Here is an 18,179-nt window from a genome sequence, read left to right as displayed (position 1 = left end):
TCCTAGCCATTAGAAGTCACCCATTAGAAGGAGGGGTGACTTACAATGAGGTCACAGTTACTCCTGGCCATTTAAAAGTCAAATTGGATGGCTTGAAGTGTGTTAAGAAGTTTTAGAAAATCGTTTTGAACTACGAGTTTAGTTAAAAGACGCACAACCACTGTCCAATCAAGCATGCCCATATTGGACTCAGATCATGCAAGTTTTGACTCATCAAAGACCAGCAAGGTGTTTTTTTAGTCATTCTGACAAGCTTGAGTTGGAATCCTATCTGGCACAGTGGTCAAGTTATGGTCGAGTCTTAGGTTCAAACCAATGCCTTAGTCTTTCTCACTCCTGTCTCACCCAAAGCCGAGCTTCCTCGATTTTTCTCAACCTAGTTCAAACCAATGCCTTCGTCTTTCTCACTCCTGTCTCACCCAAAGCCGAGCTTCCTCGATTTTTCTCAACCTAGCCTATATGAGGGATGTTATTCTCATTGACATAAATAAATAAAAAATTTGAGATTATGTTCATACCTTCTTTTTTTCCCAAATGTACCTGTTCAATACCTTCCCCACTTCGGACCTTGAAAATTCAAAGTAGTGTTTTAAGCTGAGGTTTTAGAATTTTAGGACCTTCAATACTCTATTTCAGATTTTCAAAGTCCCCAACAACTTGAAAGCCGTTACAAACTCTACTTCACACCTTCAAGGTGGTTTTAGAATTTTGGGACCTTCAAGACTCTATTTCAGATTTTCAAAGTCCCCAAAAACTGTCCAAAACCTCAACTTGAAAGCCGTTATAACCTCTACTTTAGACCCTCAACGTCCAAATTTGTCGATTTCTTACCTTCAACATCAGAACCACTCGTCAAGGTTTTTTACAACATCGGACCTTGAAGGTCGCAAAACCATCCAAACCTTCAGGTTTTTAAGGTCCCAAGTAGGGGATAAGGTTCAATAGGGACAAGTATGGGAAAAAATAAATAAATAAAAAGCAAAATTTTTATGTTAATGTTTATGACTTTATGTTATTGAAAAAGACGTCTCTCATCGAGGTCTCCAACAACATCGGACCTTCAGGGTCCAAAAATTGATCAGTATCTCGACTTGAAAGTAGGGGTATAATTTTAAAAAATAAATAAATAGAAAACAGGGGGATGGGTTATTAGTGTAATTCTCTCTCTCTCTCTCTCTCTCTCTCTCTCTAGATCAAAACAACCCACAATCAGCTATCTCCATTGTCAATCATCAGGGTGAATGGTGGGGGTTTACAGGTGGTGTGCATCACATTCGAAGATACTGGATGCACAGCAAACCATGCAATGGTTATACTTTAATTCTCAATGCTTTACAATTCTTGTGTATAATAATCTTTGAAGAGTTTTAATGCTCAAGATTTCAGTAGAAAATCAAAGTTTTATTATTCCACAAAAATTACAATTGTTGTAAGAGCAAATTTTCTTAGTCTCAGTGTAATACATCAAGAAACAATCGATCAAGGTTGCTGGTTTTCATGACAAGCAGGAAAAGTGTGACATAGCTGAGAGAGAGCCAAGGATTGAATATTTCCCAAATAAAAAACACAAAAAACTGCTTTACAAAAAATTCTTGTGGATAGGTTCTTTGAAGAGTTTCAATGCTCAAGATTTCAGTAGAAAATCAAAGTTGTATATTCCACAAAAATTACAATTCCACAAAAATTACAAATATTGTAAGAGCAAATTTTCTTAGTCAGTGTAATACATAATAAAGAAACAATCGATCAAGGTTGCTGGTTTTCATGACAAACCGGAAAAGTGTGACACAGCTGAGAGAGCCAAGGATTTGAATATTTCCCAAATAAAAAACATAACAAACTGCCAAAACTCAAAAAACATCACTTGGCGCGTCGGTTCTGAGGGGAACTTGCGCTTTACATATACCATAGATATTAGATTGATTTAAAAGATGGTTATGATGTTGGCGATTTTGATAATAAGAGTTGGGCAGCAGACGGAAGAAGCGCGACAGAGCTGAGCTGAGGATTTGAATATTTCCTGTATATCACCTTCAGCTTACTCTCGATGGCCACAGAATGGAATTCAGCCATGAGACTTGCACAATCCCTGAATCATATGAACAAATTAATTACCATAATCAGCTTATGTAAAAATAACCACCCTTTTTTCTTCTCTCTCTCCCTTCTCTCTCTGCAAACTGGGTTTCTTCAAAACCAGTGATTTTTTAAAAAATTTCAGAACCTGTAGTGACTTCTCCAGGCAAGCAAAAATCAGGAAAATTTTAGAAACAGTGAAATCAGGGAGGGAACTGCTTACTCTTGAATGTTTGGGGAGGTTAAAAACTTTTACTAACTAGGAGGGGGGGGGTTCTCCGATATTTTCGAAACCAGTGGGTCCACCACTTCAGGTTAAATGAATTTGACAGAGTTTCTTTGCAGAGAAACAGAAAACAGAGGGGGACCTTAACTTCTTCTACAAGGCCTTGCCAAAATATTATCTTAGAGAGAGAGAGAGAGAGAGAGCTTACTTCACTTGAGCTTCTGAAAGGCCTGTATGCAGGATGAGCGTCTGGGTCCAGAAGGGAGTCCTGTTAAGAGTGCAGCGAGCAGCATAAACAGCAGAGGCAGCCATCTTGGAAGGGCTGTATTTCGTCATGACATAATGCATCAAGCTCAGCTCGGCAAAGAAGAAAACTAGGTCCTCCATCTGCATGCCAAAGAGAAAAGAACTCAACACAGAGAGAGAAATTTGAGTCCCAGATTTGATAACACCCCATACAAAAACCAGCGGTAAGAGATAACGAGAAAGCGAACTGACAAACAAAAATGACACCATCCCACAAGAAAACCAGTAGAAACAGACAGTAAGAGGGAAATGGATAAAAGAATAGGGGAGGGGGCTCAACACGGTGAGAGAAACTAAGAGGACTTTGGCACTGCCCAAATGAAAACCAGCAACTGATTGTGTGAGAGAGAATATGGAAATACAAATTTCGAACCACACCACACAATAGAGAGACCAGGGGGGGGAGGGGTTGGCTTTCACACCTGTTTGTCAGATCCAGCAGCCTTCAGGAAGCGAGCGAGGAAAACATATGGTGTAGGGACTGTTAAGTTCCATTCAAGGTCATTCAGTATGTCTTTCTCCATAGCCAGGATCTGTTCTCTGCTGTATGCTTTGTCTGATATGCATACAAAGTCATTTATCTGCAAACATTTAACGAAAATCAGAAGATGTATGTAGTCAGAGAGAGAGAGAGAGAGAGAGAGAGAGAGAGAGAGAGAGAGAGAGAGAGAGAGAGAGAGAGAGAGAGAGAGAGGGTAGTAACTAGAGGAACATTTAAACAAGCAACATTCAATAAAATGGCCACATACAAGAAAAATCTTAAAGATCAGTAAAAAAAAAAACTGTGAAACATATTGGAAAATTGGTAAGAGATTCTAAACAGAAATCTTGAAAACCAACTGTAAATCCCTCCTCTCAACTTGCTTCATGTAGATAGTTTCACCTCTGGAGCCCATATTTCTTCGTATTTGCAGGCCACGAGCATGGCCGTGACACCAACCAACTGTAAATCTCTTCTCTTGACTATCTTCATGGATAGATAGCGATCAACAATGTGCATCGTAAGGTACAGTGTCTCAGGCATTAGCTCAAATTTCAAATGCACTTCAATCAACCAATCAGTGAGAATTGCCCTCATCTTATCATTAATCTCAACTTGCGAACCCATATAGTCACGAATCTGACTCAGACTCTGCACAAAAATTGAAAGACGATGAGAGAGAGAGAGAGAGAGAGAGAGAGGGGTAGAGAGTTCTTCATTTTTGTACTAGGAACGAGGGCATTTTAGAGCAAATACATTAGAGAGAGAGAGAGAGAGAGAGTTTATCATACCTCTGCTTTCTTGTAAAATGCATAGATATCTTCAATGTAATCAACCACCGCTAATTGATCATGGACATCGGCGGCATCAATGTCATCGACCTTTTCCTCCAGCTCGTCCTTCAAGCCACAAGCAGCCTGACAATCGCCATGCACATAATGAAATAGAAGAACAAGATCAACCTAATATCACATTAACAAACATAAAGCTTCACACCAAACTGAATTAACCAGCAGAAAAATAACATTACGATTCAAGCATCTTTCAGAAGTGAGAACAAAACTTGGTCTTCATAAGCAACAAAGATTTTTTTGCCCACATATCTTTATTTGAACCAGATATGTAGCCAAACCACACAGACTGATATGCTATGAAAATTGAGTGGCACATACATGCTAGATTCAAATTCAAAACACAAGACTGATAGGTAAAGAGAGAGACTGACAGTGAGATGAATACCTTGCTTCGAGCAGTGAGGACTTGAGTGAGAGTGTGAACTTTCTTCCTTGATGCCCTTCTGTTGGCAGTCTTCTCTTGTGTTTTTTTCTGCTCTGTGTCGGAGCTAATCTCAATTATGTTTTCGGGCTTTGGCTTAACAGTGACTTTGGGTTTAGCCGGAGGTGGCACAACTGGTTTCTGTACCACCTAATAAATCATAGATTGGACCCAATTCATCAAGAGAAAACCATTCTTATGCCTAATTTTATCACAAAGTAATACGGAACTTCACCTACGCCTATCACTGATTAGAGGTGATACCGTATACATCAGAAGAAAAAATCTCATTCTTCTTTTATGCCTGATTCTATCACAGTTTGGAAATTGTATATGGAAGCAAAAAACATTCTTATGCCAAAGCAAGGAAGATAATGATTCGCATGATAAGAATCAAGATGAAAATGATCAAGAAATGGAGGGGGGTTTAGATCATTTACCTTATTGACTGCAGCAGCCTGTGCATTGGCCAGAAGTTGTGCTCCAAAACTCCTGAAAACCAAAACAGAAACACAATTTGAGAGAGAGAGAGTGAGTGAGTGAGAGAGAGAGAGAGAGAGAGGATACAATTTTGAAAGAGAGGAAGAGAGAGGGGTGAGTGATTCTACAAGAAACAAATATGTTCCTAACTGACCTTGTAACTGGCCGGGAGATTTGAGGGAGAGGTTTCCTGTTATAAAAGAGTTCAAGTAAAAAACAAGAATTGGAATTTTTTAAAAAGGAAAAACAGAGAAAGCAGAGATTAGGCCTTCAATCTTGAGTACTAACCCTTGTTCGCATCTTGTGTTCACGAGATTTCCTATATCTCCCAATGCTTTCCGGTTGTTGCCATCAGTGGCTACTGCCTTCTGCTTACCAGGAACAATAGCTCCACCTGAGAGAGAGAGAGAGAGAGAGAGAGAGAGAGAGAAGCCATCATCACAGAAACAATGAAAACCCAAAAACTGAGGAAGTATTGGAAGCATTTTAAAGAGCCAGCAAAGTACACTAAAAAGTGAGAGTTAGTTTTAATAGACTCGTTTTGATAGACTGAGAGGTTAAAAGAAACCATTGAAGCCTTGAAAACCCTGAATCAGGCAATTTGATAGATGGACAACAAAAAACCACTGAATCTGAATCTGGAAGTGTTTCTAGAGAACACTACCAGAGAAAGAAAACTTGAATCCAAGTTAATCAATAGTTTGATTGATTAAGAGCTCAAAAACCTGAAAGCCGTTAAACCCATTTTAGGTTAGAACAAATTGCAGAGCCAGAATAAAGGGTAAACCGTGTCGATGCCTTTGTTTTGAGGGCTATAGACATGAAAAGAACAATAACACGCAAACATTGACTTGCTACATAACCCAAACATAGATTCTGTAAAAATACGGCCAAGACATAGAATGGCTATGGAAGAAACCCTGAGACCACAAAATAAAAGAGCTGAGCCCATGAGAAACCTAAAACTGATTCTGGAAATGCTCCTGTAAAATCTCTCAAAACTAGTTTCAGGAGAAGAAAATAGCCCTAAAATTCGCAGATATTTAACAGAAACAGGAAATTATGAATCAAGAAACGGATTCTGGATCAATTCTGTGAAAAAATCACAGATTCAGTCACAAAGAATCCCTAAATGATCATCTGACCCAAAAGCTATGGGGAAGAAAAAAAAATGAAAAGAACATGTCATACATTCATTTCCAATGAAAAACCCAAACCAGATCCTAAATAAGCACGCAGCCAAATTTTCAGAGAACCATTCGCTATGAAATAAAATAAACCCTAAATTGTTTATTACCTCTGGTTTGGGGTACTGCATTCCTGGTTGCTGCCATCTCCTCTTCCTGGTTTTGCCGAAAAACAACAGCTCCAAGACTCGAAATAACAGTAGAAAAGAAACAATGTAATCGGCTTCGAGACTGGGGTTCAAAATTAGGGTTCGCCACAGTGAGAGGAACAAACTGAGAAGAGGGCAAGAAAAAACCAGGCCTCTCTCTCTCTCTCTCTCTATATCTAACCCTTCTCTCTCAATCTTCGTCAACTCCCTCTGTTCTTCTGCCTCTTCTCTCTCTTCTTTCTCTGTCTAAGCTCGCAAACTCTGGTTTCGAAATGGGTTTGGTCTGGTCCGGTCCGATAGAGAGATATAAGGGTGAAGAGGCACCATGGGTTTTTGAAATAAGGAAAGAGGGACGCTCGCAACGGTCATCTTTCATCCAACGGTTGGGATGGGAGGAGAAGCACAAACTATATCCAGCGGTGGACAATAGTTTTGGGCTTCCTTTTCCCTTCTAAGTGGAATATAGCCGTTGGAGATGGGTTTGCAAACGGTAATTTGCCAGATTCTCTCTCTCTCTATGAATGAGTTTTTTAAGTCCTCGCTCTCTGTAACTTCTTTCAAAACTCTCTCTCTCACTCTCACTCTCGGTCTCTCTCTCTCTCTCTAAGTAATATGGCAATTAGAAATTTAGAAATATTGTGATATCCCCTCTTTCTCTCTCTAGGTAACATACCAACTCTCTCACACTCTCTCTCTAGGTAATATAGCAATTAGAAAGATGATATCTAAAACAAAAATAAATTATTCACCTGAAAAAATGACAAAAATAAATTTGAGAAAGAGAAAAGAATATAAACCTTTGTATTTTTTTGAGTGCAACTGATTTCTTCAATATAAATTTCAAGATTAAAAAAGAAAAGAAAAATAAAGAGAGAGAATTGAGTTTTTAAATACTAGATTTCACAATTCAACGGTAGACTAAGTTGAAGGCTCAAACTACATCTGCTTCTTTTTTTTTCCTTTTTTTTTTTTTCTCTTAAGGGTGGAGCTATATGTTTTCATTGCTTTAGAAGGAGCTTGGGTCTTTTAAGGGCCAGATTCAACCCTCGATAAGGATGCCAATGGGGCGGGGTGGCCCTACCCGGCCCAATTGGCCTGTCCCTCAAAAAATAACGCCTTGGCCACAATAATGTGGCTCGAATGCAGGACTATGTAGGGCCGGCCAAGCCCTTTACTTCTTTAACTTTTATTTTTTTGTTTCAATTATGTCTAGCCTCTCCCAACTTGTTGCTAGCGAAGGGTTGAACTAAGGTAGTTTGTCGACCCTGCAAACTAGTTTGACAACCCTTCGAGGGTTGAACTAGCCTCGGTCAAACCAAAAGCATTGAGCCAACTTCTAGTTCGACCACAAGTCGTCAAATTAAGCTTCGTTTGAACCTTGAAGGGTCTAACTAGCTTCTGATTTTACTTTTGGTCAAACCAGAAGCTGCTTTGAACCAGGCCAGTTAGCTTGAACCTTGAAAGGATCAAATTCGAACTACATCTAAAAGTAAAAATAAATGAAAGTAGTTTTACCCTTTAGGTGTCAAACTACTTCTATTTTTACTTTTATGCTTTTTCTCAAAAAAAAACCCAAAAAGAAAGAGAGAAATTTGACTCAATTCACCTACTTCGAAAATTGAAGGTCCGAAGTTTAGTTTTGTGACTTTTGTCCCTACAAACATTATCCCAAAGATAAACTTCGAACCTTGAAGGTCATCAGAAGTTTACCTTAAAAAACAAACTTTAGACTTTGAAGATCCACAATTTACCTTTAAAAACAAGAGATTGTGTATATTATGTGATTATTTATCACAATTACTTCTAGTCATTAAATGTCAAATTGGATGGCTTAAAAGTTTGATTTTTTTTTTTTTTTTTGAACTCTGAAGAACCACCCGGTTTGAAATCAAATGGACAAGAGTGGTTGTGTCGTCTTCATAATAAAAGTTTTTTTTTTTTTTTTTTTTTTTTTTGAACCAAGTTAAACTTTGGTCTTAAGGTCCGAAGTAGGGGCAATTTGATCAAAAACAAAAAAAAACAATAAAAAATAGGTATTAGCATAAAAATAAACTTTTAGAAGGGATATTTAAAATAGGGTACGGTTTGTATAGAGCTTAGGCTCTAAACAATCAAATTAGAGCCTACCTTAAAATAGTGTTGAGAAATGTGGTTTCAATATTGAAAATCTTTGTGATGGTCTAAAAATATATTTTCATCTTTATTTATCAAGTTTAAAGCTTCAAAATTAGTGTAGATTGAGAGATCTATGAAAACTTGAAACTCTTGAAAATTGGCGGTCCAAAAATGCATTACAAAATACACTATTTCCAAAACTTGAAATCCATTTTTTTTTTTTTCTCATATTCATGCATCTTGATGTCGAGATGATCAATTTGAGGATATATGGGCATCAAAACAACCTCTTTTAGTGAAAGTTTTGAGGTAGGCTCTAATTTGATTGTTTAGAGCCTCGGCTCTATGTAAACTTTTCCCTTTAAAATAACATGAATTTGGAGCAACATGCACTCAAATTTCTTAAAAAAAAAAGAAAAAAAAAAGAAAAGAAAAAAAAAGGTAAACGAAAATGAATTTAGAGGGATATGCACTTAAAATGCAGTTCAACCCTTCAAGGGTCCAACTACTCCTTAAGTAGTAAACCAAAAAAATGGCGAAATAATCGTAATTACGGTCGAACTAGGGGCAATTTAGGGAATAGAGAGAAAAAAAAGGGACCTTTTTATAAAATTGAAAAATGTCTATATCATTTTTCTAATTTTCAAAAAAATAAAGGAAATCTTTAAATACTCATCTAGCGATTCAAAGGTAGGTCTCAAACTGCTAGACTGAAAAAGTCCTCTTTAGTAGATCTTTTGTTGGAGTAAATATGTATCAAAAGTGGGCCTCAAACTTCTGTTCTAAAGAATGCCTCTCTAGTAAATCATTTGCCTAAGTGAGTAAGTGTATCGTGGACTCTTGCAAGAGAATGATACATGCCTTTATTAGACAATAAATATCAATAGAAAATAGATAAATTTATGCTAATATGGCCCCTCCCTATAATTTATGTTTGACATTCATATCCTCCCTTTCCAAAAAATTTATTTTTGACCAGATTGTTTTGAATGTCTAAAATTTAACTCTTGGATGAAAGGATCAAAATTCGGTAAACATTTGTTATATACTTACCTCGAACCTTTAAGTTCTGACCTTGAAGGGCAGAAGTTAATAATGAACTTACATTGCAACCTTAGATTGAAAATTATTCGATCATTGAAAGTCCAAAGTTAGACGTGCAGCTTTGGATTATTTTAAAAAGATAAAATTACAAAAAAAAATAACCCCTTGACTCAACTTTTTTTACAACCGCCCCCCCTGACCAACTTTTTTATTGCAACTTTTATTTAAAAACTAACTTTTATAGCAAATACCTCCCCCAAATAAAAAAGTCATAATTTGGATGACGAGAATACCCTTGCTCGTACATGAAGGAGCCACATTCTCGTATACGCTCAATCACCAAAGACAATTCGGCGCATATTACTACCGGACTGGAACCCATACCACATTAACTGTTAGACCGCATTTACCAATACCGGACCGACACATCATTATAACCGCAACAACAATTTGTCGGACCACATTTACAAGTGTCAAACCAATGACCAGAGGGGGGGGGGGGGGGGGTTTATTTGCTATAAAAGTTTGTTTAGGGGTAAAAAATGCGATAAAAAAATGTTGGAGTTTGTTGGGTGAAATGGGGGAAGAAAATGAAAGTTCCAACTGTTTTTACAATATGCAAAATGATATCAAGAGAATTTTACACATACATCCTAGAATTCATTACTTAGAAAGTTTTATGTCATTACAGTCATACCCATTTTTTTAATGTTTTAAAACTACCAAAATTGCTCTTGACTTAAGACCTTCAAGGTCCTGAATTCCTCTCGTGGAATCCATAAGAGAAACTCAAGACCTTAAAGTTCCCAAGTTCTTTAATATTGATGAATTCTCATTATTTAAAAAGCTTCCAACAAACTTATGTCATTACACTCATAGCCCTTTTTTATTCGATTTCTTTAAAAAAATCAAGTTTGTGATAATTTTTTTAGATATCCGTGCTAAATTTAATGGTGATCATTTGGGGTCCTACACACATGGGTGGGGGAGGGTCCTGTAAGATCATTACTTTTACGATAATTTAAATACGGTAATAGTTTGAATTATTATTCAGTAATTTAATTACCGTAATATAAGGGGAAGTCTTTACGGTACGCATATTATTGTAATACTTTCCCAGTCAATTCCAAATGCCAAAATATTAAGGCTACCCTAGCAATTAGTTGAAAAGCTTCAAACCGAAACTAATATCAAGGTTACCTCTCTCCTCCTGCATTATGTAAATCAGGTGAAAAGTTTATCAGGTCCTCCTGCATTATGTAAATTAGGTGAAAAGTTTATCAGGGCTACCCCTCTCCTCCCACACTCTGTGAACTAAAGGAAAAGCTGAGTTCGAGAGAGAACTCGAGCAAAGGGATTGGTAAAGTTGGGAACTTTCAATAGATGTCTTCAGTTGTGGCTATTGAATTGGGTTTTTTTTTTTTTTCATTTTTTTTCTTTTTTTATGATTTATACAAGTTTTAAACACATTTATTTTCTATAATAAAAGTGGGGTTTTTCTCTTTTTTTCTCGGTTCACTGTTTTTCATTAAAGAGTTGTGCATGCTTGAACATTTTCATGAAAAATTACCAAATTTCGTCGAAAAAAATGAGGAAGGACTTTTCATGTTCAGTCAATTGGGTGGTCGAAAAAAGTTATAGAACTTGCCATGAACCAAGGTCTGTTAATGTTGATCAGGCACCAAGAATTGAGATTCTTTATGAAGGGTTAGAGAGAGAGAATTAGGTTTTGGAGCGATAATGGGTTCATTTACAAAGGAGAGAAAGGCTACAAAAAGTGTGAAAATAGAAGGAAAGATTTGGGTTTTTGCAGAGAAGTGTAGAAAACACATGGAGGAAGGAGAAGAGGTTGCAAGTTTGATTATGGGAGTCTAGAGAGAGAAAATATTCGAAGGAAAAGGCTCAGGAGAAGTGGGTTTTTTTGATATATGAGACAGAGAGAGAGAAGGAGTACCGTAATATGTGGAAGACATTACGGTACTTCGAGTACCGTAATTTTATGTTAATATATTACGATAATTAAATTACCGTATAAAATGCCTTAAAATTACGGTATATAAATTACCGTATGGACCTTTCTATAAATTATGGTACTTAAAGTATCGTAATTCTCTTTACGGCAAAAAGATTACTGTGAAGGTCATTTTGGTAAAAAAAAAAAAAAAAGCCGAAAATAGTGAAAAATGGTGTAGATGAGGTTTTGAAAATTTGGGGTTTTTTTTTCCGATTTTACTAAAATATATATATATATATTTGAGATTTTTTTTTTTTTTTTTTGAGCAGTTCAAAAGTTAGACTTTAGAACTATACACATCACATTAAGTTTTAAGGGCAATTATCTAAAATATCATTTTTCAATAGTTCAAGAAAGACTCATATTTCTATAATTTTACACTTATGCCGATTTTTCTCATTTTATTCCTTATTTTTTACTCAAAGTACCCTTTTTACAGATCTACTAGGTCCACGATACTCTCTCCCTCCCAACACCCCAAGAAGCACCCAAGTGGGTGTCTGGTGTTCCATGAGCTATTCGATCCGTGAAGGCCGTGATGGATAAGTTCCAAGACTATCACAGGCATAGTAGGTTCATTGTAGGCCTTAATGGACCTAATAACTGCGTAATGATATGTGATGTCAAGAAGTTCATGTCTCTCCTTGTTCATCATATGTTTTGCTATTCCACTCAAAGACATGGTTTTTGGGTTTCATATCTATAATTTATTTATGCTGATTTACTAGTTTCCCCTTATGCATTCTTTTAATTGGCAGACTTCATTGAACAAAGGGAGAAAGTTTTATGTAAGGTTGCAACCTTAAAATGTAGAATTTAAGATGTACCTCAAAAATCTATTGGAGAAGGTTGTTTTAATGTTGAAAAACCCTCTAATTAATCATCTTGACATTGAGATGGGTGAATACGGAGAAAAAAAAAAAAAGATTTTGAGTCCTAAAAATAATGATCTTGCAACACATTATCTAGAACATCCATTTTCAAGATATTCATATGTATATATCTATTTCATTTTAACCTTTTTGGAGTTTAAAATTTTATAATTAGACATGAAACTATAATTTCAGATAATCCTAAGAGGTTTCTATACGAAAAGTACATATTATGATAAATTTGGAGATGTGCCTTCATTGGATTGTATAAGGTTGCAACCTTATAGAAACCACACCCCTAACAAAATTCATGATTGAAACACTCTTTGGGTTATGTTGGTCCTATGGCAATTGGCATAGTCCCCACGAGCTTGATTTCAATCTAAATTTTCTTGAATCTGATAATCTATATCTTACCCACCCAAAAAAAAGTAATTTGTAAAAATAAAAAAGGTAGGGTCTCAACATAACATGGCCTGAAATATGGACCACATCGTTATACTGAATCCTCTTTCCAGCTCATATATGAATTTGTCTAGAAATCAAATTCATTTAAATCATTTAATAACAAAAACTCATTCAAATTTTGATTTTCTAATTCAAAATCTTAATCAACTTCAGAATCCTGATTTAACAAACCTTCAATTTTTAACTTTCGGGGCTTTTATATTTTTTAAAAAATGTATAGGTCTTTTAAATCACTGGAAATATGGCAATTAGTTTTCTTTCCAATAGAATGATGAAAAGACAGGGACATATCATGAAAATGGCAGGTTGAAGGTAAGGTAACAAAGGAGAAAGAAATAATAAATAATGAAAATATTCATGTGAGCTTAGAAAAAAAATATACTTCAGGAGCCAGATGAAATATACATAACTTACTTATCCCTAAAAGTAATTAAACAGTCAATAAAAATAGAGAACTTTTAGCATATACTCTTTAAAATTCTTGGGTGTGGCTTGTATAGAGCTTAGGCTCTAAACAATCAAATTGGAGCCTACCTTCTAATCGTGTCAAGAAATGTGGTTTCGATATTGAAAATATTTGTGATAGCCTTAAAATATATTTTCATCTTTATTTATAAAGTTTAAAGCTTCAAAATATTTTAGATCGATCTATGAAAACATGAAAATCTTGAAAATTGACGGTTCAAAAATATATTATAAAATACACTATTTCTAAAACTTAAAATCCATTTTTTTTTCTCATATCCATGCATCTTGATGTCGAGATGATCAGTTTAAGGATATTTGGGCAACAAAACAATCTCTTCTAGTGAAATTTTTGAGATAGGTTCTGATTTGATTGTTTAGAGCCTCTATATAAACTTTTCCGTTTTTTAAATTCTTGTTATTTAAAAAGACATTCAAATGACATAGATGGAAGTAGTGAAAAAAAATATGGGGAGGATGGCTTTGATAGAACTAAATACGGAAGGATTCATGTAGCCGACCCAAATAGTTGAAATAAGGTTCCGATGTTGATGATGAAAAAGACACCCTTCAAAATTTGATAGTACATGTATATCTCATTTTTTGGATTTTATTTATTTTTTTCAAATTTCACCTATTTCAGAATTTGACGGTCTTATGTGAAGTTTAGAACCATATAAATCCTTTTTTTTCTTTTTCCTTTTTTTTTTTAATAAGACGGGCCTTATTTAAGATTTTGAAGGTGGGTTTGAAATAAGGCAATTTGGGACATTGAAGGTCTCAGTATACAAAAAAAAAAAATTTCCACAATTTGGGAAAAAAAAAACCCCAAAAACATTATAAACGTAATATTAAACTTTGAAAAGGAGAGTTTCTAAAGAAATGTATCCAAGCAACAATTATCTTGAAAATGAATCTTTTACGAAGTGAGGTATCATGTGTTTGAGAAAGGCTTGGGTTTAGTCATCATGTGCACAATGCAAAGGCTAACATGCAGCTCATCAAAATTGTTTCATGCGGGCTGGATTGCATTTCTACATATGCGGTTCAAAAAGTGTAAAGCATCCATCTTAAAGATGGATGCAACTAGGTGTTTCATCTAAAAACAATAAAAACTAATGGTCCAAATATTTTTTTACTAGAATTATTATTTTAATTTTTTAAATTTATTTATTTTTTCATATTCATGATCTCCATGTTAGAGATTACATGTCTTAGAAAATTGAGTATTAAAATCCATCTAAAAAATAGATTTATTAAAAGGCCCCTCATTTCTACATATGCGGGCTTGCCCCATATAGAAACCAGGTCCTTAAGCAAAAGCAACCCTAGATATAACTTAAATCATCAATTTTTATGGGAGATTATAATAAAAGAAAGAAGATTTTTTCCTAATATCCTTCGGAATCATTGTTATTAAAAAAATATTCTAAAAGGTTTTATTTTACGTTCATACCTATTTTTTTCCCAAATTGCCCCTACAGACTTTGAAGGTCCCAAGTTTAATATTTTTTACTTATACATTGTTCTAAAAATTAACTTCGAACTTTCAAGATCTGATGTAAGTTTTTGTTCACAAACATCAACTTTGAACCTTCGAAATCTAAAATTGATGTTTGCGACCTTTTGTAGGCAGTTGGTCTTGTCGGTTTTTGTTCCACACATCAACTTCAAACCTTCACAATTCGAAGTTAATGTTCAAGACATTTTGTTAAATTTTTTTTTTCCAAATATCAACTTCGGACCAAAACTTGAAGGTCTGGAATTAATTTTCGGAAAAACTTTAGACTTTCAACCTCTAAATTGAGATTATGAGTAAAAAAAACTTTAAACTTTAGACCAAGGTTTGAAGTATGATTATGAATAAAAAATTTAAACGTCATACCTTCAAGGTGCAACTTTGGATAAAATAAAAAAGTTTGATAAAAGGGATTGAGTATAAAAATCAAGGGGAAATTATATATATATATATATATATATATATATATATATATATCCGTTATAACCAAAATACCAAATAGTTTTTGTTATTACTATAATGTCGATTTTTTTAACTTCATAACTAAAAATTTTAAAACAGCCTTTTTTACCCTTTTCGATTTTTTAACAACCGAAAATGGTTAGATTTTCGGTTGATCAAAACCCTAAATAAGCTAATTTTATTTCTTGAACAACCGAAAATAAAGGGGCTCGTTTAAGCTTCTGGAATACGCAGTTTTATTTTCGGTTGTTCAACATCCGAAATTGTCCTATTTTCGGTTATTCAACATCCGAAAATGTCCTATTTTCGGTTGTTCAACATAAAAAAAATGTCCTATTTTCAGTTATTGAACAACCAAAAATAAGAATGCAAATTCCAAGGTTTTGTCTTATTTTTTGTTGTTCATATGATATTTTCGGATGTTGAACAACCGAAAATAGGGCATATTCAGATGTTGAACAACCGAAAATAAGGTATATTCGGATGTTGAACAACCGAAAATAAGATTGCATATTCCAACAAGCTTCTGGAATATGCAGTCCTATTTTCAGTTGTTCAACAACCAAAGACAAGACATTTTTTGTTGTTTCACAACCGAAAATAAAAATGCAAATTCCAAGCTTCTACCTATTTTTGGTTGTTCAAAAACCGAAAAAAGGGTAAAAAAGTCTTTTTTAAATTTTTTTGCTATGAAGTAAAAAACGGACATTCCAGTAATAACGAAAACTATTTGGTATTTTAATAACAACATAAACTACAACGGATATACATAATTTTCCCTAAAATCAAACTATCATATCGGCCCGGTTTCTATGCAGCCTAGCCCGCATATGGCCTTGCCTGCATATGTAGAACTGTAGGCCTATTATTACTAAATTTATTTTTGAGATGGATTTTTTGAATTAATTTTTTAAGACATGTAATCTCTAATATGGAGATCATGAATATGAAAAAATAAATAAATTTTAAAAATTAAAAATAATAATTAAAAAAAAAAAACATTTAAACCATTAATTTCCATTCTTATTAGATGAAACACCTTGCATCCACAATTAAGATGGAAGCTTTGCACTTTTTGGACCGTATATTTAGGTGCCCAGCTTCCATATCAAAAACGCGGTCAAATCAACCGGCTATCAATAAAGTGGTTACTTGGAAACGATTGTTTTATCGTAATACCTCAACTATTTTTGTTATTAAGAACCCAAAATGTCATTGTTTTAGAATTAGAATCTTGAAGTAGTAGGGCCGGCTATTTAGCCCCAGGGGTAAGCCTAAGTGATATAACATTATTGCTTGTTGGGTTTCGGGTATGAGTCAGGTCCAGCTGGACCTAAACCCAGATCCGAATGTATTTGGATCCAAGTTTTGGACCTGGACCCGATCCATCAGGTCCAAAAGTTGGACCCATATCGATACCCGCCGGGTCCAATGTTAATCCCGTTGGGTCTTGAGTCAATCCCGTTGGGTCTTGGGTCTAGGTGGGTCCATTGCCACGCTCATTATGAGCTTCTTCTTTTTTTTCTTTTACTTTACCATCATATACCCAAATTATTGACAAATGGCTACAATCACCTATCATTAGATTTCAAGCGTCTTATTTGTCATTTAATAGCTAAATATGATTCTGAGTTTTTATTGTATACGATCCTTAATACACCCAAATGAATAGGGCTTGAAGTATTTTATCGCCAACAGTTTACGAGTAGAGGTCGAGTCTAATCAGACCCAGACCCAGAATAGTGTTTAAGTCTAGGTTTTGGACCCGAACCCGACCTGCCGGGTCCAAATGTTGGACCCATACCCGGATCCAATCGGGTATACCCGGTAGGTCTTAGGTCGGGTCTGGGTCCATTGCCACCAAAAATGAATTTGATCAATAATTACTAGATCATTTTAGGTTTTAAGTTCAAAATTAAGTATATTTATGACATTTGACTCAAGTGGCCCAATTAGCGAACTCAAACGACAAAAACTGCCCCCACCCATTCCTACTTTAAGCTAAAAAAAATTAGGGTATTTTAAAAACGACATTCGACTCAAGTGACCCAATTGGCCAAATCAAATGATAAAAACTGCCCCCACCCATTTCTAATTTAACCTAAAAAAATTTAGGGTATTTTGAAAACTTGACCCATAACTACATTGCTTGTTCAAGATTCCAAAACGTATTATAGGCATCCTTAATAACACTCATTGAAAAACCACTCTAACAAAATCATCATACGACTTTGTTGATAAATTGGTTGACTTAGACAACGTTAATAGTTTTCTAAAAGTGTTGGTGGGTCTTATTCCCAAAAGAACTTAGTCATCCTGCAAATGATAACTTTCCCATAATTGGATAATTAGATTAGGCATCAGCCTCGACATGCATCTCGTATGATAAGGATATAAGAATCAAACAACTTTGAAGTCGCCCAATAATAGCATACATTTCCAGCTCTTTCTCTCTCTACGCCCGCCCCCCCCCCCCCCCCCCCCCCACAGTTCTTAGAACTCGCCCAATAATAGCATTGGAGCTCACTCTCACCCTCTCTCTCTCTCTCTCTCTCTCTCTCTCTCTCTCCAACTTGTGACAAATCTGTTTTATGGTGTGAAAAGCAATGACACCTACAATTGCTCTCTCTATCTCGCTCTCTCTCTCTCTCCAACTTGTGACAAATCTGTTTTATGGTGTGAAAAGCAATGACACCTACAATTGCTCTCTCTATCTCGCTCTCTCTCTCTCTCTCTCTCTCTCTCCTCTTCCCTCAACTTGTTTCAATTCTGTTTTATGGAGTGAAAAACAATGACACCAACATTTGCTCTCTCTCTCTCTCTCTCTCTCTCTCTCTCTCTCTCTCTCTCCTGTGACAATTCATCACATCAACAATTTGTTTGCTCTCTCTCTCTTTTTCTTCCATCAGCTTATGACAATTTCTGTTAAGGGGTGAAAAGCAATGACATACCAACAACCGCTCTCTCTCTCTCTCTCTCTCTGTATTTTAAAGAGTGAAAAACAATGACAAACCAACAATTGTGCTGTCTCTCTCTCTCT

General features: G+C 35.4%; 1 protein-coding gene across 1 annotated transcript; it reads right to left on the bottom strand.

Annotated features, from left to right (window-relative positions):
• Positions 1-1,630: 1,630 nt before the first annotated feature.
• CYCB1;4 (Cyclin B1;4) lies at positions 1,631-6,785 on the bottom strand. Its single transcript, XM_088857756.1, has 10 exons — positions 6,142-6,785; positions 5,133-5,238; positions 4,999-5,034; positions 4,805-4,856; positions 4,329-4,514; positions 3,881-4,006; positions 3,492-3,740; positions 3,031-3,189; positions 2,511-2,689; positions 1,631-2,089 (listed from the first exon to the last, which is right to left on the bottom strand). Exons 1-10 carry the CDS (start codon positions 6,176-6,178, stop codon positions 1,936-1,938), a joined length of 1,284 nt encoding a protein of 427 aa, XP_088713882.1. The 5' UTR covers positions 6,179-6,785; the 3' UTR covers positions 1,631-1,935.
• Positions 6,786-18,179: the final 11,394 nt, after the last annotated feature.

This window comes from Amborella trichopoda, chromosome 1 (assembly GCF_054954075.1).
Source record: "Amborella trichopoda isolate Santa Cruz 75 chromosome 1, AtrichopodaSantaCruz75HAP2 v2.0, whole genome shotgun sequence".
In the NCBI taxonomy this organism is placed as follows: Eukaryota; Viridiplantae; Streptophyta; class Magnoliopsida; order Amborellales; family Amborellaceae; genus Amborella; species Amborella trichopoda.
This window is presented reverse-complemented; position numbering and strand designations above follow the sequence as displayed.